This window comes from Argiope bruennichi, chromosome 3 (genome assembly GCF_947563725.1).
Source record: "Argiope bruennichi chromosome 3, qqArgBrue1.1, whole genome shotgun sequence".
Taxonomy (NCBI): domain Eukaryota; kingdom Metazoa; phylum Arthropoda; class Arachnida; order Araneae; family Araneidae; genus Argiope; species Argiope bruennichi.
The window spans coordinates 73,662,057-73,687,847 of record NC_079153.1 but is presented as its reverse complement, the minus strand read 5'-3'; the positions used below and the strand labels follow the sequence as shown (position 1 = coordinate 73,687,847).

The window sequence follows — 25,791 nt, the reverse complement described above, 5'->3', positions numbered from 1 at the left end:
CTATCCTGATATCACAAGTGATGAATAAGATCGCGTTTATGGAAACATTATTGGAAGAATGCAACTTAGTATCGATGTCGAAAATGCTCATTTGGAATAAGTTTTATGCATTTGAAATAATACAAGTATATTAATGTATTATTTAACCAATTTTCAAAATAAGAAATAATATAATATTTCTTGATTCAACACTTCAAAAATCTATAGTGAATGTGTATTATTTCCGAAATCTATGAAGGACTTATTTTAATCTGAGACATGAAAAATTGGGGAAGTCAATAAATTTTCCATGTAATATTTATATTTTATAGATAAAAGCACAAAGATGTTTTTGTGCATATCGATGAATCAAAGAGGAATGTTTTAATTACTGAAACTTTTTCAATATGGGGCGGAGGACATAAAAACTTAATTTTTGTAATTTCTTATTATAGCGCTCTTTGGTAGTCAAATAATTTTTTACAATTTTCTGCATTATTTTATAAAATTTTTCAGTTGAAAGCATATGTATAATTACAGTATTAAGAAAACAAACACTTTTCTTCCTTTATATAACACTATGTAAAAAAAAAGTTTTCAAAAAAAAGTTGTAATTAATAAAAGTGATTTAGATCAAGTGAAATTGATTTGGATATTTGTCAAGAAGGACATCATCCAAACATTATGACTTCACAGAAATTTGTTAATCATGCTTAATGAGGATCACTTGGTTGATTGGTTGATAATTGTAATTTCGACTTTACAAAAAGGGTAAGAGGATTTTGAGAAAATGTATATTTAAGATATCTTAGAGAAGTACTGAAATGCCTTGCAAGAAAATAAATTCTTTGTGCGCATTTCTGTGCTCTCTAAAAGAATGATATATTCAATAATAAGAGACGTTAGAATATGCTAACGATTTATACCATATATAACCGTACAAGAGGCTCATAATAAGTGGCAATTCCTGTAAATGTGAGATATAGCATTTTTAGAAACCTATTGGTTGATTCCCTTTTGTCCAACAATATGCAAAATGGTAACTTATATATTTAGTTAGTTTTGATTATGTCTGAATTAAGGGACGAATTACCTTTGGCATTACATGCTCTCAGTATTTGCCGAAGAATTAAAAAAAAATCACAAGTGATGGAATCGATCACATATGCGCAAGTAATGGTAAATAATGCAATTTTGTACAACTGTCAAAGATGTTTATTTTGAAGAAATTTTTAATTCTATCAATTAATTTATTATCTGACTTTTAAAATTTAATGAAAATTAATAAATGTGCTTTTATTTACTGATTTTGCCCTTGTAATAATCTTTCGTAATATGCATATTATCCCCGAAAAATTACGAAAAATGTATCAAATTTCGCCAGAGGTATGGAAATAAGGTCTAAGATAGTAAATTTGTCTTTTAATATATCATCCGGGTTTGCAGATAAAAGCATGAAGCTTTGTATCCTTATTAATGAGCGTAAGAAAAATATTATATTCACTGAAACTTTTTTCGCTAAGGACTGAGCAATATCCGAGGGGAACAAGATGAAACTTAAATTTTTCATTTGGTTTTAATTTTTAATTATACTTTTAAATTTATACGAGAAGTATTTTGAGCTGTATCTCTTCAAATCTGAATGAAGGCCAGAAAAAAGAAAACAAAACAAAAGCCAGCTGCCTCTCCCAATACAAAATTCTACATCAAAATAGCAGGAAAGAATTTGACTCTAGTGCAACGATTTAATATGCATCAAGTGATGAATTCGGACCTCAAACAGAAAATCTGTCACAAGTGCCATTGGACATTTTGTCAAAAATTTAACGCATGAAAAACTTTTCAAGCTACATCATTTGCAATTATTAAATTTAATTTTGGTAATGTTTATAAATTAATATGCATTCTTAGTATGCAGCTATTGCAAATGCTAAAAATTAAATCTCTCAAAACTGAGTTGTTGCATCAAATCTTCTGTGTTTCAAGTAAAATTAGAATTGATGAGTATAAAAATTCGAATTGAGAATAAAAATATCACGTTATTTAAATAATGTAAAATTCTGTGAAATCAGTGCGCTCCACAAGTCATATTTCCACTTCAATTTTTGCGCCTGGGTTGTTGAAGCTTCAATTAATATCAAATGGAGATGGAGAGCGGCGGAAAATTCAATTTCGAAGCGAAGCAAGTAGCGAAAACTGAAGAAATAATTGCTGTCGTGTACCACCTCCAATTACATCCTCCACCTCCACTTCAAATTTCACCTCGTAATTGCTGCGACTTCCCTTGGTAATTGCGATTCGGCTGCATCTAGCGCAAGAGCCCGAGAAAGAGAAAATAATTTTTTAAAAAAGCTCCAAGAAGAGGGGCGGAAGTTCTCTTTTTTTATTTTTGTCTCGTATAGTATTATTATAGTACCTTTAAAGAAAATAGAAAGAATCGAGACATTGATTTAAGACTTATGACGTTAATGGAATTTTCCACGAAGCAATTTTTCAAAAAAGATAAGCGAGAAGTAAGAAATTGCTAATAATTTATTAATGTCTCGATCAAGATGAGGGGAAAAAATTCTTTAATCTTTTTCTTTGAAGTTGTTTAAACTGATTGCTTTTCCCCGGTAGTTCAGCTTCAAATAAAAGTATTAATTTATAACGATAGATAGGAGAGTTGAATGCATTTTCTGATGTATATATTAATGATGCAACATTTTTTCTTCTCTTATTGACAGACAGTTAAAGAAATTTTTAAATGAAAATTTATAATGCAATTATTTTAACATAAAATTTGTCTACCAAATTTACATTAATACTGTTAAAATATATTTTTTCACGTCAATTTTTATACTACTAATTCTATCAATTGAATGATCCTTTTTATTTTTACGTGCACGAAGTGTAGAGGAAGTACTGTAATCGTTCAAAATACGAACTCAATATTTTAATGAATTTTTGCGTTTCAGATTTGCCTGAGTTAAAAAAAAATATCTTTTCTGTATTATATCTGTCTGTCGTTGAATATGATTGATAAAAAATTAAGCTATACAGATGTCCAGTTGCATTAACGTCCCGTTTTAAAGCAACACTAGGGCCATTTTGGGACGGGCCTCGCAATTTTGAGCCGCGGTCAGATGACGAGGATGACATTTGAGCTGACACTCCCTCTCCAAACTTCCACACCACACCAGGGGGAGACATTGGAAATAAACTATAAAGAATTATTTTTGCATTGATAATAAAGTGTATCCAATAATATATGCTTTATTTTGCTTGAAAGTAAGTTCTGGTTTTTCGAGATGTTTCATTATTCTATTCTCATAAAATGCATTTAAGTCTAAAAATTTGCTTAGGGGGTTGTTTATAAAAAAATTAGGGACTTTCTCCTCTATCACTAATGGGTCAAATGGTATTCTGAAGGATCCAAGCCAAGATTGTCGGAGGAGTAGGGCATCCCCCCCCTCCCCAATCAAGCTTCAAATATTCTAATCAAGTTCCAGATTCAATTTCAAATATACCCGTGGTCTAATGTTATCCTGGTAAATGACGATTTTTTTACAATCGTCTAATTATGGATGTTTCTGGTGAATAGCTTGCTTGCTTACTCCAAATTGTCTAGCTGATTATAATATTTAGTTAGTTTTTGTTGGTAAGGAAACAGCAGCTTGTAATAAATAATAAATCTTTTATTCCAACGAAAGAGAAAACTACTTTCTGAGAATAGAAATTGACCTTTCAGAAGTTGAATGAAGACTTACTCGAAAAGCTCCACGTCTCATCACCCATTATCTTTTGTTTCAAAAACGAACTGTTTTCATTGTGTTTGAGCAATTAATCGTATGTTGAAATATTGGGCTATATAAATATCCCGTCTTTGCTATTTTCATCAAAACATTAAACAACGAGAAAGCATTAAAACCATGAAAGGATTGATCGTCCATTGGTCTCCACTTTCGTATAATTGTAAACCAGACAACTTCAAAAATGTAAAGACTTAAATAAATGAAATTTATCATGCTATTTTGTTACTAAAATTGTAGTTTTGTATCAAACTTTTTTTTATGTCAAAAAAAGACGTTCAGAATGCTTTTTTTTCACTAATCTTCTAAGCACAAAGCACTCATGCGAGAGACTCTGAAAATAGAAATCTAAGCACTCACGTCGTTCGTTCAAGGCTTTGCTCTTGGTCTACCCCACGACGACTTGCCTATCAAAAAGAGTGCAAGACTTTGAAGTTCACGGGGAAAGATTTTTTAATTGAAAGTTTTACAATGTGATAATTAAGTTAAACATTGTAGTAATAATTAAAGTAAACTTTATAATTAGTTGGATTAAAATAACAAAATAATCCTACACCCTCTCTTAAGAAATATAAATTAAAATTAAGTTATAAAAGTAGAACATGTGCATAAACATAAAAATAAAAAATACAGCATTCAAAGAACAAAAAGCAATATCAAACAACAACTCATTAATATTTAAAATACAATCAATTAGCTAAAATACAAAATGAAAACAAATGCCTGATACAAAGAAACGAAGATTCCAGGCATGGCATTAATTGCAAATAAAAAATAATTAGGTAAGTAAATTAAGAACCTCCGAAGAATAACAACATTTCTTTAAGAAATAAACTATGGTTTCTGCACAAAAACAGAAGATAGAACCAAAATAAATGAATAAAGCATCAGACGAAACAAGACAGCAAATTACTAAAAGCATTGATCATCACCCCCATCCTCTAAATTGAATTTCATTTGAAGTATCTCGCGAGATTTCATAAATATTTTTTTTTATCATTATCTTCAGTGAAACCTCGTTCCTGACTATACTAAGGAACCTGTGAGGTTTAGGGCGGCCCTGCCCAAATTACACGATTTTATTCACGAAGGGCGGAGAGGGTTTAGTTTTAGTTATATTAACGTCCCGTTTAAAGCAACACTAGGGCTATTTTTGGACGGACCACGTAATTTTGAACCTCGGTCAGATGACGAGGACGACACCTGAGCTGGCACCCCCCTCTCCACACCACGCCACACCAACGGGAGGACGTTTGGTCATGATGAATTTAACGTGCAACTGACCCTCTTACACGACGGTTCTTCGGTGGAATCGGGACACGAACCTGAAACCCTCCGGTTCCGAAGCCGAGACCTTACCACCAGGCCACCGCGGCCAAGGGGGGAGAGGGATAAAACTTCAAAGAATGTGCGAGTAAGTTTTGGGAAGACCTACTTCGATAGTTTCATTTCGAAGGCTTTCTTCATTGTGTGTCCATTTGTCATTCTTTTTAAAAACCAAATCACGCATTGTACAATTTTATTGCATTGATAAGTTTGGTGTATGCATAAGATTAAATGTTTCATTAATTAGAATCAAAGTGAAATTTTTCTCAAGAAGCGAAAGAAAACAACTGGTAGTATGGAAAACAGCTGCCGTTGCTCTCAGGATTGCTATTCAAAGCTCCTTGTTCTTTGGGCAGTATTCAAAATGGAGCATCTCATGTTGGCTTCCGAACTAATAGCACGACATTTGTGAAAACCACCATCTTGCTTTTAATATTTGTATTATGTATAACACATGCATGTTATAGATTATCTAATGGCTAAAAATGAAGAAGCAATAGCTGAGTCATTAGAATTTTTTTCTGGGTTTTTAATTTTTTTAAAATAAGTGTTTGGGAACAAAATTCATTAAATTCCAAAATAAATTTTCAAAAGCAAATTTACTTGATTATCTGTTACTTAATAAGGTAAAAATTAGACAAAAAACCTTCTGAAAATTAATCTTAAACATAACGGAAAAAAGGATTAAATAAGTAATAACTTATAGTAAAAACACCAGAACAAATTAGAAAAACAAATCTACCAAGAATGCATCTGCGTGCAGAATATGAAAGAATGTTTGAGCATATTCTTCAATATTTAGGTTTAAATTTTTTGCTCAGAGTGTGTATGAAGCAAACATCTATACATATATTTTTTAATGTTATCTGAACCTCAAATCTGTGAAATAACTGTCTAATCAAAAACCATGATTAAACTTATACGAAACAAAATCGTTAAGATAGTAAATAAAGTGCCTATGGCAAAAAATTATTAACAAATTCATTCACTAAATAACTATTGGAAATTCAAAAGTTTTATCTCTATCAGGATAAGGAATACCCAGCCGAAAGTATTGTTTTCTAATTTAGAGTTTTGAGTGCCAAGATATCCAGAATCAATCTATTTACAGAGAGAAAAAAAGACAGAAAAGATATTAACAAAATAATGGGTTGCTTACCTATTAATTACTGGTACGACTCGTTAGTAAGTAGAAACCGATCACGGTTGTCCTAGTTTATAATGAGTTCCTCTACTAAATGATAGTGTATACTAATCAGCCTTCGAGCAGTATGCATATCGTTACAAAGTTACTCTGGATGTTTCAATCGATGTGTGTCAAACATTATACCTGCATTGAAACATTAACTCTCTTTTTCGTTTCCTTATAAGTTGCTCTCTCGTAATTGCTATTCTGATGTCAGATTATTTTACAGTAATGAAGAACGTTTTCTGGAACGTTAATTTCTAAAACGGATGACTTTTCTCCAAATTAAAATTAGTAGACGAGCAAAATTTGGCAGACTAAAAAACAAAAGTTTGTAAAAATTAAAAAAAAATTAGCCAATTGCAGGAAGAATCAAAATAGAAAAAAAATTTCGAAGATGCAGAATTTTTGGTACAATTAAGTCTATTTTATTTTTAAAAAATTGTTTTCCATCTAAAATGTTTATAAATAGGCCATATTTTCCCCACAGGGATTAATTTATACTTCTATACTTATAATAAAGCTCAGTGTGTGTGTGTCTGTACAAGCCAGACCGTTCGACCTACTGCTACCAAATTTGGCATACATATGCCTTGAAAGCCGAAAATGTGCATCTCGGAGCGAATTTTTTGAATTTTTAATTATAATTTTAATTAATTAAAATTATGCGAAATTTCAGCGTTTTACAGTTATAACTTCCGAAATTATTGCAGAGCAAAATTGATTTTTACATCAAGTTAAAACAAACAAAAAAAATGATACCAATATTTTAACCTATTAATAAAGTTTCGATTTTAACGAATTTTTTAAAAAAATATTTTTAGCTATATTTTTCAACAATATATTTCGCACAAAGTAAAAATAAAATTTAATCTGCACGAGCACGTCAATAGGAAAAAATTAGCATTTATCAACGTGTTGCCATCACATTAACAAAAGTTAAAATTAAAAATATAAATAAACTATTATGGCAAATTAAATATATAAAAGTGTAATTTTCAGCACGTGTCTGTATGAAGAGAAAAAAATTGAAGTATATGTTTTCTAAATGGTAAGTAGAGGAAAAGTTTTCTATGATTTTTAACAGTATCTATATTATTAATTCAATAAAACAACTTCATTTAAGGCAAGCATGGTTTATTTTATATAGGTTAATCACTCTAATCAGTGCCCATCAGTTAATTTAAGGCGTACATCTTCTAACAAAATCGTCTAAATGAAATAATAATATATTATGTAACTTGAATCAATAAATGCTCTTATAAATTACAAATTTTAAATTTTTTATAGGTTCTCTGCCCATTGAATCATATTTAACAAAATATTTTTGCGACTCCAATTTTTTAAATAAAAATTGTTGAACTACAATCAACTAAATCAATCACTAAAACTGACTAATTTATGAAATTTAAATATCACTCACTCTTTTATAAAAACTGGCGATTTTAGACCATTTCATCGACCGTCTCAAAGAAGATACGCAAATGTTCTAATAGGGTTTCTCGACAATGACTGTTTTATGATTATGAAAATGTTGATTGTTCTAAAATTGATTAATAAAAACTTCATAAATCGGTCAGATTTGATAGCAGAAGATAGAAACGTTTATTTATTTAAAAGTTGAAGTGTCAAGACTATTTCACAGAATATGATTCCTTAGGGCCAAAGGAATGTATAAAATTTAGAAATAATTAATCTTTTACTTATAACACTTGCGAAAACAGTTTGGCTTTTACTTCATAATTTTTTCGTAAGTACATTTATTGAATAAAATAAAATAAAATTTTTCTTAACATCATTTAAATATTTTGAAAGTAAAACTAAAAACCGAATTTTACGATGTATCAGAGAAATTTTTGTTGAATAATTCTTTAAGATATTATATGAATTACGAAAACTATTCTGCGGTACACATGCAACTTCAGTGCCGAACAACTCTGCTATCTATTTTCATATTTAAAAAAAGACATGGTTGGCTTCATCAAAAAATGATTTTAATTTAGTTGCAGTTTAACATTTCCACTCTAATTTAAAGTTGAAATTTTATGGGCGCTGAGAGAAAATTAAAGAGAAAGATAATGTGTAGAACTGTTTAAGGTCTACATAATAGTATGACTAAATTATATAACTATCAAAATCTGAAGCTTAAAAATATTTTTCAGAAAAAGCTAGTAAGAGACCAAGTTACATAAAATATTTAATTGAAAATTTTAGCGATTATTAATACTGGCGAACCGACTAATCGCCAAAGGCGGCTAGTACAAAATATATTGATTCTTTAAGAGTTTAACATGGAAACAGTAGGATCTATAACAAAAAAGTACACATGATATTAAGCAAATCAAACTTAGACACAAATTTAATTTCATGTCCCCACTATTATGGAAGAGATTTGATGACCTGAAGGTATATTGAAATAAGTTATTGCCTGATAGAAATTTATTTTTATGTACTTGAATTTAACATGTTTCTTGTATGTAGAAATATAATTATGTCATTAATTTTTTTCTCCTCATTTCTTGATGTCCCAGAGTTATTAAAATAATTTTTTGCCATTTAGAATGTTTTCAGAATATAACTATCAGTTAATATATTTTAATTTTTATAGTATATAAAAATGGGACGCTTTCAATATAAACAATTTTAAAAACTGATATTTTCAAAGAAAATAAAACATTCATGCTTTTAAAAGATGAATAATATATCATTAGGAAATTATTAAAATCAGCTTTTACTACTCTGAATTATTGCAAACAATTTTTATTTATTCCCCTCCCCCCATTTTTATTAAACGTTCAGAGGTTACAAGGGTGTAGAATAGAAGAATAGAAAAGTAGCAGCTGATTGTTTAAATATACTAGAAAAGTGAAAAGAGAACACTACCGCTGCAATGAGAAATAATAAAAATCTTCTAAGATATGAAATAAATTTTATAAAACATTGAAAAGTATCTTTTTCAAAGGAAAAAAAAATGATCTGTTTTAAAAAAAAAGATAATTCGTATTCATTATTCATCTAATTTCGTTAAACAGCAAGCATTAACACATCTCTATTAATATATCCTTTATTATAATAAAGGAGAACACGAACTCTTCTTCATTTTATGATAATAAAGGATAATTCGTAATATAATGGAGAATAAAGATGAATGTATCTAATAGCTATCTCGACATATTGTCTACTAACTACACCGTGTAATCTAGAGCTGTCAAAGTTGTCGTACATAAATGTAAGAGTAATACTGCGTACGTTGGTGTCATTTTCTTGAAATTTGATTTAATTTAAAAATAAGAATGAAATTAAAATATCGGAAGTAAAAATGAAATTAAACTTTTTCCACAATAACTTCCAAAAATATTATTATAGAAAAAAATTACGTCATTTTAAAATTTAAAACTTTATTATTTTAAATACTAATTTAATTATTATTTAACTTTTTCGTGTATTTTGGCAATAGTTTAAAAGTATTTTTTGTACATTTTTCCAACAATAGATTTCATTGTCTTAAGGAAATCCGAATTATTTCCTTATTCATCAAGTTAAGTTATTGTTCCATCAAGTACTTGACTGTGAAATTTTTGCCCATAGTTGAAAGTTGCTGAAAAAACTTACTCTAGATTATCTGTGCAATTTGAATAAGATACAAGGAAGTGAAGTTCCAGTATCGGGAATCACAATTTGCATTCCGAGGACAATCGCATTCTTAACGATACTATAATGCTATGAAATTTGACAAAATCATGTACTTAATAAAGAGGACAGGTTTAATGCTATTAAAATAGCAAATTACAATATGCATAAATGTAATTTCTCAAGAGAACCTTGAACATTATGTAAAGTATAAGAAATTTGTGATAATAAACAGAATCCACATTTTGAGCGAATCATCCTGTCGCCAAAGCCAGGTAGCATTCAATAATTATATTAAGGAAAATTAAAATGCAAGGGTGAAAATGACTTCAATACTTACGTATCGGTCTGATCCAAGCAGAGGAGTTTGTGCCTGCGGAGAAAAAGAAAAGGAAACATTATACGTTGGACATTTTACATGTAAAAAAACATATTGAAACAATAAAGCAATAATTTAACATGTGAGATACATGTACGCATTCGGGAAGGTACTATCATCATGTTTTGAATTTCAGGTTCACCATTAGATACTATCTGTGTGTGGCTGTCTATGCACAATCCATTACGTAAGTAAGTACTTAAACGATTCTCATTAAAATAAGCAATAATTCAAATTTAGCTTTGAAATTTATTGTCTTAAATTTTTTCGGCTACAGCCGCCCAAAAATGCATAGTTTGAGATTGCTTTCTTATTTAATTTCTGTGTCCAATCGTTATTTCAGGCTGTAACGTAAGGCAATCTTCAAAATGATTGCTTCCAGAAACCTACTCGGAACTCATAGAAACCTACTCGGAACTCATAGAAACTTACTCATAGAACTCTATATGGCGAGACGCAAGCATATAAATGATTCCATATTTCTTCTAAGCATATAGAGAATCATTCAAAAAGAAGGAATAAACATAAAATATATATTTCTTATGAGTGGTAATAGAGACTCTTGCCATTTATCATTGGATATGGAAAAGTTTAAAGTTTTATTTTATATATTCAACATGAATTCCATTTACAATGCGACAGACATCAAAATCCAGTTTTTGTTAAAAATGAAGTAACAAATCCCTTGCTACTGAATTCACTGTTTTAGAAATTTTTTCTCGACATTGTAGATCCTGAAAATTACCAGGCATAGATTTTATCATTGATTGTGAAATTTCTAATTCTCAACTTCTGCTTTATTTCTTCCCGTCACATTTGAAAGCAATATGGATATGCTCAGGTTTTCATATCTGCGTGGATGACCATGTTCTATCCTTTTACATTAGCAACTATTTTCTACGAATTTCTTGTATCAACTGTAAAAATGTTTATAACGACGTGCATCTCTGCAGAATTTATAACGAAACGTACTCTGCTATACAACAATGGATTCACTTTTTTATATACTGCAACACAAAAAGCGATTTTTTTTTTCCAGAGACATGGTCATTATCTCGTAAACAAATAATTTCAGCTTTTTTTTTCTTCTGAGATTATTTAAATGTAATCAATATAAGTTTGAATTTTTCTTTACCTACAGATATATCATATGTCCCTCTTTTTTTTCTTTCTGTTCATCAGAAATGAATATTTTAGATCTGATCCTTTGAATCCCTCCTGATCATTTGAATAACCTACTTTACGAAAGCGACCAGTGAAACACAGACTATAAAGTTAATACTGCAAAGGAAACAGAAAAAAAAATCAGATTGAATGTATTTAATTTTTACTCATTTTTTTATTGGGTTTGGAAAATGTTCTCTGGCTTCATATAGTTTGCGTTATCAATGCAAAGACATTGAATCGTTGTCATTGACCTTCGAAATGAGATTTTCTACAAAAGTGACCTTTTCGGCAATATTTGTATCTAATTACTATAAAGATGGATTTGTGTTTATTAAATGCTTTCTCGTTGTTTAATGTTTTGATGAAACTAGCAAAAACAGGATATAGCCCACTATTTCTACATATGATTAATCACTCAAACACAATGAAAACTCTTCGTTTTGGAAACAAAAGATAATGGGTGATGAGACGTGGAGTTCTTCAATTAAGTCTCCATTCAACTTCTGAAAGGTCAATTTCTGTTTTCAGAAGGCAATTTTCTCTTTTGTTGGAATAAGATTATTTATTACAAGCTGCTGTTTCCTTACCAAACAAAAACTAACTAAACATAAATAATCAGTTTGGTTAGGTTTAGTTATATTAACGTCCCGTTTTGAAGCAACATTAAGGCTATTTTGGGACGGACCTCGTAATTTTGAACCACGGTCAGATGACGAGGACGACACCTGAGCTGGCACCCCCCTCTCCACACCAGCGGGAGGACGTTTGGTCATGACGGATTTAACGTGCAGCAGAAACCTTACACGACGGTTCTTCGGTGGAATCGGGTCACGAACCTGAAACCCTCCGGTTCCCTCCGGACCCTTTTTTGTAAAACTTTCTGGGGGAGGGGGGAAATCACTAATTTTTTCATAAATAACCCCCTACGCAAGGTTTTAGACTTAAATGCATTTTATGAGAATGGAATAATGAAACTTCTCGATAAACAAGAACTTACTTTCAAGCAAAATAAAGCATATATTATTGGATACACATTATTATCAATGCAAAAATAATTCACTACAGTTTATTTCCAATGTCTCCTCCATGGTGTGGTGTGAAAGTTTGGAGAGGAAGTGCCAGCTTAGATATCGTCCTCGTCATCTCACCGGGGTTCAAAATTACGAAGTACGTCCCAAAATAGCCCTAGTATTGCTTTTAAACGGGACGTTAATATAACTAAATTAATCAAATATCAGATGGGACATTGGATAAGTTTCCGAGCTCTATAAAATGGTCAGATATTTCCTTTATTATGATAAATGCATCCATCACAAAACTTATTTAATAATATCTTTTTTTTCTCTTAAAATACCGAGTATTTTGTGAAAAGTATAAATTTCTCTTCCGCTAGTAATGTCTTGTTTATAAATATTAACAGAGTTATTTTTTATTTTATTTATTATACTGAAAAAGTCTTCTCTAAAAGTGCATCACGTTTTTGATAAATATAAATATATATGATTCAGAAGTTATTACGCGATCGAATGGCGCATTTCATATTCTGAGGCATACACCATCATTAAAAAACAAAAATATTTATTGATTAAGTTAACGTGCAATGGCTATATGGGGCAGAGGAAAAATGGAAGAGAAAGTAATGTACGTCTGCTGGAAAGTTCGTCCGTCATGTATTCGAATGCATTCTAAAATATTCTGATCACTCTGAACTCTCCTCCCTCTACCCTAACTTGGATCTAAATTGGAAATGGGCTCCTGAGTGTCATCCTCGAATGAAAGATGGTCTCTCTTTCTCCGAATTCTATTAAGAAGGGGGGAATGATGCATCTCTTTTTTATCTCTGTCTGGAACGGAGTGGAGAGGGGGGAGGGTATTCGATGAAGAGTGGTGGAATTTCGATTCCCGTCCTCGCGGAATGCGGTGTCCTGGGTGTAAAATTGGATGTAAAAATCTGAAACCTCAAACTGTGAGGCGTGCTGCCACTTGGCAAATGCTTGGAATCGGAGAAGTGGCAATTTCACAGCAAGCCCCTCCATAAAACCATTATCCACCCCACCCTTTTTTTGTGGAAGGGGGAGAAGCGAATTGTTTAAAAGTTCTCAGAAAGGCGCGATTCTCCGGAAGAAGGATTTTGTTTGAAATTTCATTCCGCATTGTGGAAAGGAATAACAGCACAAATTACAAGGGATTTTTCTTTACTATGAAAGAAAAAGTCTTCCGCACGAATAGGAGAATACGATAAATCGTGCAGTTCAAGAGACGTATTTTTTTCTCCTGTTTATCAATATTTTATATTTAAAACCAATACATTCTCACAAGGTAGATAAAAATTGCAGGGTATAAGTGCAAAACCCACTTTGGCGTACAGTTCACAGCGTCTTTTTTGTGACTACTATACAATATTTATTTCTTAGCACTGATTTTGCATTTTATTTAAAGCAAAGTCTTTTCACGCCAGCGTTATCGACATATTTGGCAATTACGGACAACTGTCTCCAATGAGAAGTTGTTGCAACAAATTTAAAAAATATATGCATAAAAATTCGGACATCTTTTCCGAAACATATCATTCGTCATTTATTCTTAAAACTTATTTTTAAATAAATAGTAGAAACAATGCGTGCGCAAAACATATATTTTATATAATTGAAACAAACATAAATATAAACCAAATAATTAAAACTACGAAAAGTCTTGTTGCAGAATATACTTACAATATTTTGAAAAAATTTATTAAAATTACAGGAAAAGTTGTGAAGTAATAAAATAGTACCAATTAATTTTTTTTGTTTTAAAATGTTCTAAAAATAGTTTTACACAGCAATGTTCTCCGAGAAAATTGGGGGAACATTAAAATTTGGAATAATTTTCAATCACAAATATAATGAAAATTTTGAAAAAGGGCCTCATTCAGGGCCTATTATTTCGAAGTTACTGATCTCTCAAATTTCGTAGTTGTTAGTCCAAGAGCGAGAGGTAAAATTGTTCTGAACGATTTTTGCATCACGAAAATTTGCATATTGCATATAATAGCACATATCATTATTATTACTTCAGCTTTATTATTTTAAAAAAATAAAATAAAACTGCCAATTAATTTAGTAGGGTATTTTGTTAACAATTTACAGGATTTATATTTGTAAATGGATCCTACACAAAACTAAGAAATTTCGCATATAAAAATGTGATTATTCGTTGTCAAGAAATATTCGCCGACATACGAAACATTTCGCTTTTTTCTAGAATTATGAAATATCTAGCAGTTGGTAAAAGTAAATACCTTTTGTATACTGAGTATTGACTCAAGGAGATAATTTTTATTGTATGAGAATTATGCGTACATCAATGCATTTTTCATCTGTATTTTTGACATTCTACTTAGATCGCCATCTAGATATCTGTATTACTGATGGGAATATTTAACTGCACTTTAAAAAAATCGCAAAATGTGATAATCAGCAACAATTAGAAAACAATTTGCAGCATTTTATAGTCGATCTGGCGATTTCCTTGTTGCTGCACATAATTACATACTAATCTTCATGCAAGTATGCCGATTATTCGGATTGACAGCTCAAGTTTTATTTCATAAACCTTGTTAATTACTACGAGATATCACATTATGAATCGTAAAATTAATTACATCCTAATCTTCATGCAAGTATGCCGATTATTCGGATTGACAGCTCAAGTTTTATTTCATAAACCTTGTTAATTACTACGAGATATCACATTATGAATCGTAAAATCAATTAATTACATACTAATCTTCATGCAAGCATGCCGATTATTCGGATTGGCAGCTCAAGTTTTATTTCATAAACCTTGTTAATTACTACGAGATATCACATTATGAATCGTAAAATCAAGGGGTAAAAATATTACATCTTCAAAATGAAACATTACAAGGATTAACAAGAGTTAAATTATTACAAAGTAAAACAAATATAGAAATGTACAACATCTTGATAATCACACTAGCGTAACATAATTTCGGGTTGTATCATTTTCTATGCCATCGCATCATCTATATCTATATCTATACTTATAATAAAGCTCAATGTGTGTGTGTGTGTGTGTGTGTGTGTGTGTGTTGGCGCTCTACAGGCCAGACCGTTTGACCTACAGCTACCAAATTTGGTACATGTATACCTTGGAGGTCGGGAATGTGCACCTGGGGTTCCTTTTTTCGAATTTTTAATTATAATTTTAATTATTAATTAAAAACTAACTTTCCCGCCAAAAAAATCTTCCATTTTCCCCACCGCCAACTTTTCCGCCAAAAAAATCTTCCATTTTCTCCACCGCCAAATGACTAAGGCTTCCGTTTTATTTTCTCCCAACAGTAATGAGGCTAGGGTTAATATTTTTCGGTGGATTATTTCAAACGATTCTGTTTATTTTCTTAATGTTTGATGCATTTAAAATTAAACATTTTTAATTAATCCATGTTTCAGATTCATTCTGAAGTACTTTTGAATTAAAATAACACAGAATAAAGGAAATTAAAAATGTAAAATCTGCATAGCGTTACCCCAACTGGCGTAGAAAAATTCACGCATTTGTGTTAACGTAACTGGCGAAGAAAATTCACCCATGCGCACTGTGTTCTGATTGTTACCATGACAACCGTTATGAACGGACGATTTAAATTATTTTTAGGTTAGTTGCATGCTTTTGTAAGTAAATTGTATTTATGTTAGTTATATATTTTTTGTATATGCTTATAGTTTTAAGTACATCGTTTTTTAAGTAGTTTTTTAAACCTGTTTTCAATGATTTAAATTATTTTTAGGTTAGTTGCATGTTTTTTTTAATTAAATTGTATTTATGTTAGTTATATATATTTTTTGTATATGCTTATAGTTTTAAGTACATCGTTTTTTAAGTAGTTTTTTAAAACCTGTTTTAGACCGATTATTTTAAACGATTCATTTTATTTTCTTAGTGTTTGATGCATTTAAAATGAAACATTGTTAATGAATCGATCTGTTCATGATGAATCTGAGAAAATTTTGTTGACAAATTCTTGAGATATTACATAAATTAAGAAAGATATTCTTTAGTGCCCATAAAGTTTAAACGCTCAGTGACTCTATTATCAGTAATAATATTATTAAAAAAAATGCTTTGTTTCAGTAAAAAAATATTATATTAATTGCAGATTAATCATTTACACTTTAATTTAAAGCATACATTCTACGAGGGGTTACAGAAAATGAGAGAGATACATATCACGTTTTGACTAAAGGCCTTTATAATATTATGAGTGAATTATATGACTATCAAAATTTGAAGTTTTAAAATATTTTGCTGAAGAATCTATTAAAGTTGGAATTGCATAAAATATTTAATTATTAAAATTTTAACGAACATTAAGATTGGCGAACCGGCTGGTCGCCAAAGGCGGCTAGTGTTAAATAAAGTTGATTGGTTTTTCTCACTGTTCACGCGAATGTCACTTAACGCCAAATTTGGCAATGTTAAAATTACGGCAACCCCTTTACCCGCCCTTCCGGTCGAGTCTTTCAGGAGTTCATTAGAACGTTGACCCGCATCGGCTCCCCAGCTCCCGCAGAAGCTGTAAACAACTTCAGTTTGTAAGGCTTAACAAAGCCAACCGCAATGCAATACCGCAATCAGCCATGTATTATATGATCTACTCACCGCAAAAGGAGTGTATATAGTGTAAATAAAGAAGTTCAAGCAAAAGTACAGTCCACTGCTCACTTCGAATCACCACTCACAATAATACAAAGCGGCTTCTATGTCAAAACTAAAATCAAATTTTTCAAATATAATCATAAATTGTTTTCAGTTTTTTAGACCTAAACTTAAAACAAAAAGTAAATAACATCTAGATCATTTAAAGTTATTAATTTTTAAAGCAACTTAGGAATTTACTAGACACGCGTTGATAAAAGTAGAACACCTTGGTATATCCTCTCTCAGTTTCCATTTAATAAATGGGTACATCCAAAATAAAGATAAATTAGTTTTAATAAAATAAGAATAATACCAGATAAAATTTTCTGACATTATATGTAAATCATATTACACAATTTCCTTTTAATGATCCGGCCTGTTCCCACTATTTTTTCCTTTTTCACAGTTTTTTCATCTTGTTAATGCCTGTCTGGAAATATCTCCAAATCCCTCCCAATCAGCGTTGGTTCTAATGTCCTCATTCTGAAACCAGTCCTTAAAAAGAAGGAGGGGACTCCTTTGTACGATAGGACCGTAAAAAAAGGGTCGCTCCAGCATGTTTATGGATCGCCCATAAATGTAAAATGATTCCTCAGTGGCCTAGGCCAGGTGTAATGGGCGGGATGCTCGTAAAAACTCGGCAAACGCAAGCCCCACTTTTTTTTCATTCAACAGGATTTTTGGAACTTCGATAATGACGACTACATCCCTTCGAATGGAAGAGCGTTCGTCATGTTGATGGAGAAAGATGATAAAAAATAATAAACTTTTTTCGAAAAATATAGCAAAGTTTAATGCAGTCTTTTTCTCTCTCTTCCCTTCCTTGTTGGTCCTGGTGAGCCAGCAAGAGAATGAAAGCATTGAAGTCTTCTTCTAAATCTGAACATTTTACAGTATATCTCTTCACTGATAAAGCACCGAGTGATTTTATGTAGCCTTTGTAAAATGTACATAGTATTGGAAAATAGGCTGATCCTTAATAAATTATATGGCTAAACTAAAAAAAAAGGATTTTTAATTTATAGTAAAGACTATGAAAATATTGATTGAAAAGTTTTATTGAAGGCAATTCTTTGAAAGCTTTTTTTATATTCTTAGCCAATAAAGTAATTGTTGCAATCAATAGCTTTAACATTGGTGTAAAGAAAATAAACGACACTCGCCCACGGAATTTTCATTTTATCCTTCCTTGTCTAATTTGTCGACTTAGGTATTAAAAAAAAAATCTTGAAAACGTTCGGAACATTATGATAGAAACTTCAAGAAATGATATATTGATATTTCATCTGCCTTAATATCTTCCTATTTTTTTTCTTTCTTGGTGAAATTTTTCACCTTGCTTCATTCTGATTGCATCTAAATTTTCGTAGTAGTGATGATGTCATGTCCGCGTTACCACGGAAAGGGGGTGCAGTAGCTTCTGAGGGTAAAGACCCCTGAGCATCCGAAGGCAAAAGTTTGACTTCTAGCTCATATGAAACAGAAACACACATTCGCTTGCACAACCCCTTTTTACAGAGGGACACATTCACACACCTCACATATAGAACAGCCATGTCCGAACCGGGATTCGAACCCTGGACAGCCAGATCACGGGGAAGATGCGCTACCCCTATGCCAGGACGCCGGCTTTCGCAGTAGTCTTGGTACGAATACGAAAATTCAATTATATCTTATCACTTGCTAAATCCCTTCTACAATAGATATTTAATTTTAGTCTGGTTTACTATAAAGTTAGTTATTACTAGTTGGAATGATTTCCAGGTTTTTCTCACATTCCTTTTTCCAGTCTGAGTTCACTATATTAATTTTTCTAATGGAAAGTCCTACAAATAACATTTCCTTCAGCTTTGTTTCGAATAAATCAAATATTATTCACAAATGTATTTGAATTTTCCAGCTATTAGTAAAGTTTTAGAAAGCTATTTTATAAGGTATAATTTTATATGAAACGGTGGAAATAAATCTTTTTGCGAATTAATCATAATCTTTCGAACACTTTTGTCTCAAGACCCCTGAATCTTTTTCGTATCTTTCTCTTATTTTTCAGTTTCGTGTAAAATTAAGTAATCTTTTCTTACAAAACTGGATATTTTTTTAAACCTGAAAACTCAGAATTCACATACAACACTGAACTAAGAAAGACACTGATAATGTAATAGGAAAAATGATAGGGAATAAGAGAGGATGATGAAAAGTAGAGGAGAGGACTTGCTCTAATAGACAATTGATTCAATTTTAAATTTTTTCCTCTGGCTTTACTAATGTACTTAGATACAAATTTAATAGAAGTTTCTAAAACATAATATTTTAATGATAAAAATTATAAATGCAGATTAAGTTAAATATAAAAAATATATATAATTTGATCATATAAATAATAACAAATATGCATAACTTGAACAATTAAATATGATGCGATTTTTAATAACTGTGCATGGAATTTTTTTATTAAATTTTCTAATAGTAGTTTTAAAATAATTAGTGTTTTTACAATTTTTGAAGAGAATTTCGCAGACCTAAATTACAAAAGAACATAATATTACTTCCTTTGAAAAATGTGAAATATGTCTTATTTTTACCATTTTGATGGTAATATTGTGTACAAAAGTCATTCAGAAATGAACAACAACGACAACAAAAAATCCCTTATGACTGCTTAACTATTATTTTTAACCAAGAAAATCTTTCCATTATTGTAAAAATTTTAATCTGTCATCACTTTTTATCCATTAAATAATCCTTTGAATTTCAAAATTTCATATGAACTTCACTGAGCAAGGAACTTATTTGTTTTTGAATTTCTAACTTGGGACAATTGAATAATATGATATATTAACATATACAGATCAACTTTGAATACTACGACAAATGCTATTATTTTAAATTAAAACTGAACAGAATCATTTTATATAACAAATTTAGATTACAATTTAGAATGAATTAGCGAAATCCTAGTTGTATTTTTCCACTCTTTTGAATTTCATATATTTTGGTAAATGTACAAATAATGCGAATAAAATGATATCGAATAATATCGAGATGAGGTTGACATACCACTACACCAGTTCCTGGTCTAAGCAATAAAATGGAAGTTATTATTGGTTAGGGCCAGCCAAAATCAAAGAGTGACTATTGTTACAATTATATCATCTGGTGGCCAAACAGAACTAGTATCGTTTGTCAATGGGTGAATCGGAAAACCATTGCTATGTGGTTGACGTTAAGTGAAGGCTCTCCATGATGGTTTCCCGAAGAATGTTTCGTTTGAACTTATTTACGTATTAGTATTTTATTACTTTTGGTCTACATGCAGTTGGATTATTTTAGTACGATTTCATTTCCATATACGTCAATATGAAAATACAAGAAATTCAGAAGCTTGTATTCTTTATAACAAGCACAAGACAATATTTAGGTTATTCATTTTAAACCTATTGGATCAATTGAAGTTATTTCATACTTCTAGAATCGTCATAAGTCACACATCATTTTCCTGTTCTTATCTTTCCGTTCTTTTTATGAGCAAGTTTACTACAAAATTTTAAATTAGTTTCGATTCATTGTTGATGTTGTTTCTTGTTTGTTGAGAGATTGTTGAGAGAGGGTTGTTTCTTGTTGTTTGAAAGAGTAATACCACTGGGGGTACTGAATCAGGGGTGATCGTTCTCTGATTCAGGTCTAAATTACGATCTGTGGATGAGTGAATGAAATGCGTGAATGAAGTTCGCCCCGTAAAAAGGGTTGTGACGGGTGTGTAGCTATGTCGTTCTCTTGGCCCTAGATGGCGCTACTATAAAAACAAGAGACGCTTCCCCACCGGCTTAAAAAATCGCTGTCTTCGTAACAGCGGGCTTGTCCATGGCAAGTGCCATAAGAAACAATAACACAACATAATAAAGAAGCACCCAGTAACGCTAGAAGAAAAAATACTGTTGGAATAGTCGGATACTTTTCAAATAGGTAACACAGTATTTTCTCAAAAATTTATTTTTGAAATAAGTTGAAGGAGTTTTATAAGATTTTTATATTCAGTTCCATGTGATATTTCAAACTTATTAAAAATATCTAAGATGATGAGAAGCTTATTAAAACGATATAGTTTTTGAAATAAAAACATGAACTGTGTCAGTTTTACGTAACTTAAACAAAACGCAACTTTTTCCTTCTCCTGACAAGATGTCTTTAATCTTAGCTTTGTTGGATACCTTCTCAATTGCTTTGCCTCCAGAGGTTTAAAATCCAATGATTTGTCAGGAAAGGATATAATAATAAAACGTTATGACTCAAGACTGTTTCAGTTTTTTTGAAGATTAGTTCCTCTCCGTATTTTATACACAAAGTCGTAAAAAACTTCCCATCTTGAATTTATTTGAAGACGTGAAAGAAAACGAGGCCTTTATCCTGCATTTTGCGTCAAATGCCGTCATCAAAATCCTTTTGTGCTTTATAAATCCTTAACAATTACAAAGTATAATTCTAACAGTAAGGCCGACAGGAAATGAGAGATTACTCGACTTATTTTTAAATCAAACTTTTCCGGACATAAATCCTGATATGATTACCAATCATTAACAGAAGCTTGTATTAAATTGGGCTCAGTGACGTCTTTAATTTTTGTTATCTCAAATGTATCTAATTGTTTATACTATAAACCCGTCCGACGGGAATGCTTTTTAAATCTAATTCTTTTATATTGAAAATGAAACAAGAAAGTTAAAAAGAATTTACCTGCGAGTACATAATTTTTCTTCCTTTTTAAATCCAATTCAAACTACTTGCTAACATTTTTATGGGGAAAAAATTCAAAATTCTATGTGTGGGTTGTACGATGGAAATTTCAACAGCTTCATAAAGAAATAATAGTGCTTTATTCTATTGAAACAAATACAGAAGGAAAACACAGCCAAAGTTTACACAAGAATTGCAATAAACAACGAAAAAGCAGCCAATTAGCAATAAACAACTGTAACAGCACAAAGCTATTAAATAATTTGCAGGGTTTCAACATTCTAAAGAGAGACTTCAAGCATTCGCATCAGCTCAACTCTATTACTTATTACTGATTTGTCTCTTCTGTCCGATCATGATTTCATTGCTTCAGTGATAGGACAAGAATGTTCCTAAAAGCATAAAAACTCGAGTCCTAATAGAGCTATAGCTAAGAATCTTAAATATTCGAAATCCTTTTCGTCATGAAATTAATCGCCAAGTCGACACTTTCGTTCTTCAGATTGGCGTCATAAACTCGGTATCAGTTCAGCAAAGCAGTTTTCTTTAACAGGAAACTTACTAAACGAATGTTTAAAGTTTGTAACAATATCCTTCATTTCTAACTTAATACTTTCTTGAGTTATTTTCTTTTTACATGACAATCACATTCGCTTATGTCAATATTTTATCGGATTTTAATTTTTAGTTATAATATCAAAAAGCAATTATCATTAACGCTAATGTTACCGAATATCGCAATTTGGTTACCTAACTGCTAAATAAGAATGTAAAATATTTAATTATTTTATGAATAAGCAAGCTAAATGCTTAATTTAATTAAGGAGTTAAATAAAAATAATATATCTTGAAAAGTATTTTAATTTTTTAAAATTTACGACGAAATGTGCGTCATTCTCTAATGTAAATTCTATACGAAACGGATATCTGGTAAAAATATCAGATAGATAAGTGTTTGCAAATAATAAAAATATAAAGATGCAAATAATAAAAATATAAAGATGCAAAATAATAAAAATATAAAGACAAAGTTTGCAAATAATAAAAATATAAAGATGCAAAATAATAAAAATATAAAGACAAAAAAATGCAGAAATAAAATTTAAAAGTAATTTTAAACAAAAGAGTAATAAAAATTATTTAACACAAACTGAGTAATACTTAATAGTAGTATCAGACATTTTTTTTAAATATTATAAAGCATCAGATTTTTTTAGTGTTATAAAATCAATAATATGCCAATTTAAGTGATAATAAATTAGAAACGTTATTAAAATAAGTTCCAAAATGAGTGTAGGGATAATCTTGATTTTAATTAGAACAAGTTCAATTTAATGGCCCTTTTTTACAACAAATGAAAATATAAATTATGCATAAAAATTGGAGAGCTCGTAGTACCTTCAAGTTCTGAGAACCTTAAACAATTGTCTATTTTGTCTACTTTACCAATTATCTGGACAGGGCCAAATCATTGATAAATTGGGATGTTTTGGATAATCAATCGAATATTTAATGTAATGAAAATGACGCCATGTATATTTTCCTGTAATTTGATTGAATAATTGAAATTGAATATTTAAAAGTGATATAGTCTATTTAAAAAGAAATAACATGCTAAAATCGTTTTTATTAAAAATATAATAAACTTTAAATAAAACATTTCTTAATAATAGCGGTAGCACGTCTGAATACGATTTTTTGTTAAGGCTTGGTAGAAAGAAGCACGGCTTACTTGTTTGCAGTTAATCTCCAGTGCCATGAAGGGACGCGAAATAATTTTCTCCCTTATTTTAACAGAAAGATAAAATTTCATCGAGCAGAAACTTAATCCTTTTCGTTAAGAAAAAAAAAGAAAAAGATTTTATTCATGATTTCCTTTATTTATGAGTTTAGTCAAAGTCCATTACATTTACAGCGCCATTTCTGGTCATCATTGTCAGAAGGTAAGAAATGCTGTCATTCTTTGAATGCAAAAGTTATTTTTGGCAATACACAGTGATATACAAAAACTAGTAACCTTGAATTTAGCTATTAAAAACCATAGATATTTACCCATAAAAATGCCAAATTTACTCTTTTTAATATTTGTCAAGTTTACAAATGAAATGAAGGAGATATTTTGATATAAATTCAAGATTCAACTGATTGTGTAAATTTATGCCAAAATTTTTTTTGAAAAAGTTAAAATTTCACTAAAAATTAAAAATATTTTTAATCGGAGATACACACTACAAAGATAAAAAATTCTAAAAAATAAATTACTGAATTCAAAATAAGCTGAAATATATGCTTTTTAGAAAATCAAGACGTCAATATTTGGTAAAGTATATAAAAGTTTACAACATGGTGCGTGTTGAGCTCTCTATTGGGTTAAGTATAACGTATATAATACGAAGTGGAATATATAATTTAGATTTCTGAAAGGAAAAAAATTCAATCATTGCACTATTATAATGTCTCAAAAGCTGTATCCATTATTCTACATTAAATGCATCACTACATTGCCTCATGGGCTTACAAATTTTCTTAGAGGAGATTTTTGACATAGTTTTCATATATTTAAGAAAACAAGGCTACGTACTATATTCTAAACCTAAATTAAGAGTTATCTAGTTTTTAGAAAATAAACTATCCTTAATAGAACTTCAATCCCCGTAGTTACTTTATGGCCTCCTGCATACAAAATCTTACGGCGATCGAATACATTAAGCAAGAATTTTTTGTTACAGTTCATGATGTTGCATAGTGAATATGTAATTAATGATCAGGAATTCGGGTAAAAAAAGAGGGAAATAAATAAAATATGCAGATTAGGTTTAATGAATTCAAATTAATGATGTTACAACAGTAAAACTGTCTGAATCGAAACGTGAAGCTTGCATCGCTTGAGAAGGAAGATCTTTGGAGCAATCACTTATAGTTCAGATCAAAGATTGATACTATTTCATACTTGTCATGGTGGCAAATTGCGAATAATATTAATTTATTTAACTACAATATTTTGCTATTGTGAATTTGTATTTCATTAAAATTGTACTGTACACTTGTATAAATAGAAACACGAGAGGAGTGTTTCATTAGAGTTTCACATTTCTAGAAATATTGGATATTTTATTTTTACTTAATTTACTTGGAAGTCTGACCCTTTAAAGATCGACATTTGCATTAACAAATCCTAATTTTATCACAAAACATATACATTCATCTCTAGAAGTTTGCCAGTGGAATTTCTAACTCCTCAGAAAATCTAACACAAATGGTATTTGGTAATATTAACCCTTTGCAATCGGAAACGTAATTCGATGCAAAATTATTCAGCTAACACAAGGACTTGCTTATTGTTATGAAAAAATATTTATTATAGTTTTAAGTCAAATTTTACCGAAAAATTAATCTACGTTTTCTTATCATTCTTTAGGCATTTTTTTTTGAAAATCAAGATTAAAAAATAAATAAATAAAATGTCAAAATGATGCACCGTCTTGAATGACGAGCGAGAGGCACATCCGAGTGCAAAGGTTAATTAATGAAAATTTTAAAGAAAGTTTATTATTTTTTTAGAAATAATTATGGTTATTACATTCACTATTTTCTAAAAATTATTAATTAGGATTCATTAAAAGTAAGAAAAAAAATCTAAAATTTATTAGAATCGACGAGAAGTCAAAACTGAAATGGATAATTAAATTCCTAGGACTAAAGAACAAACCAAGAATCTCTGGTTGATAGAACATGAAGCAACAATGAAAAATTACTAATCAGAATCTTAATAAAAAATGTACGATGTAAAAAAAAGTATATAACGTTATAAGATTTTTAATAGAAGAGAGAAAACATATTAAACATCTGTTACCGATTTAATTGAAAATTTCTTCCTACTGATGCAACATATATTA

The 25,791-nt window shown here is 30.3% G+C and overlaps 1 protein-coding gene across 13 annotated transcripts in view; it reads right to left on the bottom strand.

Moving 5' to 3' along the window:
- The window catches only part of LOC129962641 (disks large 1 tumor suppressor protein-like), a 402,450-nt gene that overhangs the window by 132,076 nt on the left and 244,583 nt on the right, over window positions 1–25,791 (bottom strand). For all 13 annotated transcript variants that reach the window (XM_056076505.1, XM_056076514.1, XM_056076510.1 and 10 more), the window contains one exon: window positions 10,253–10,285. In XM_056076505.1, the coding sequence (XP_055932480.1) occupies window positions 10,253–10,285 (33 nt within the window). The remainder of the gene's footprint in view (window positions 1–10,252; window positions 10,286–25,791) is intronic.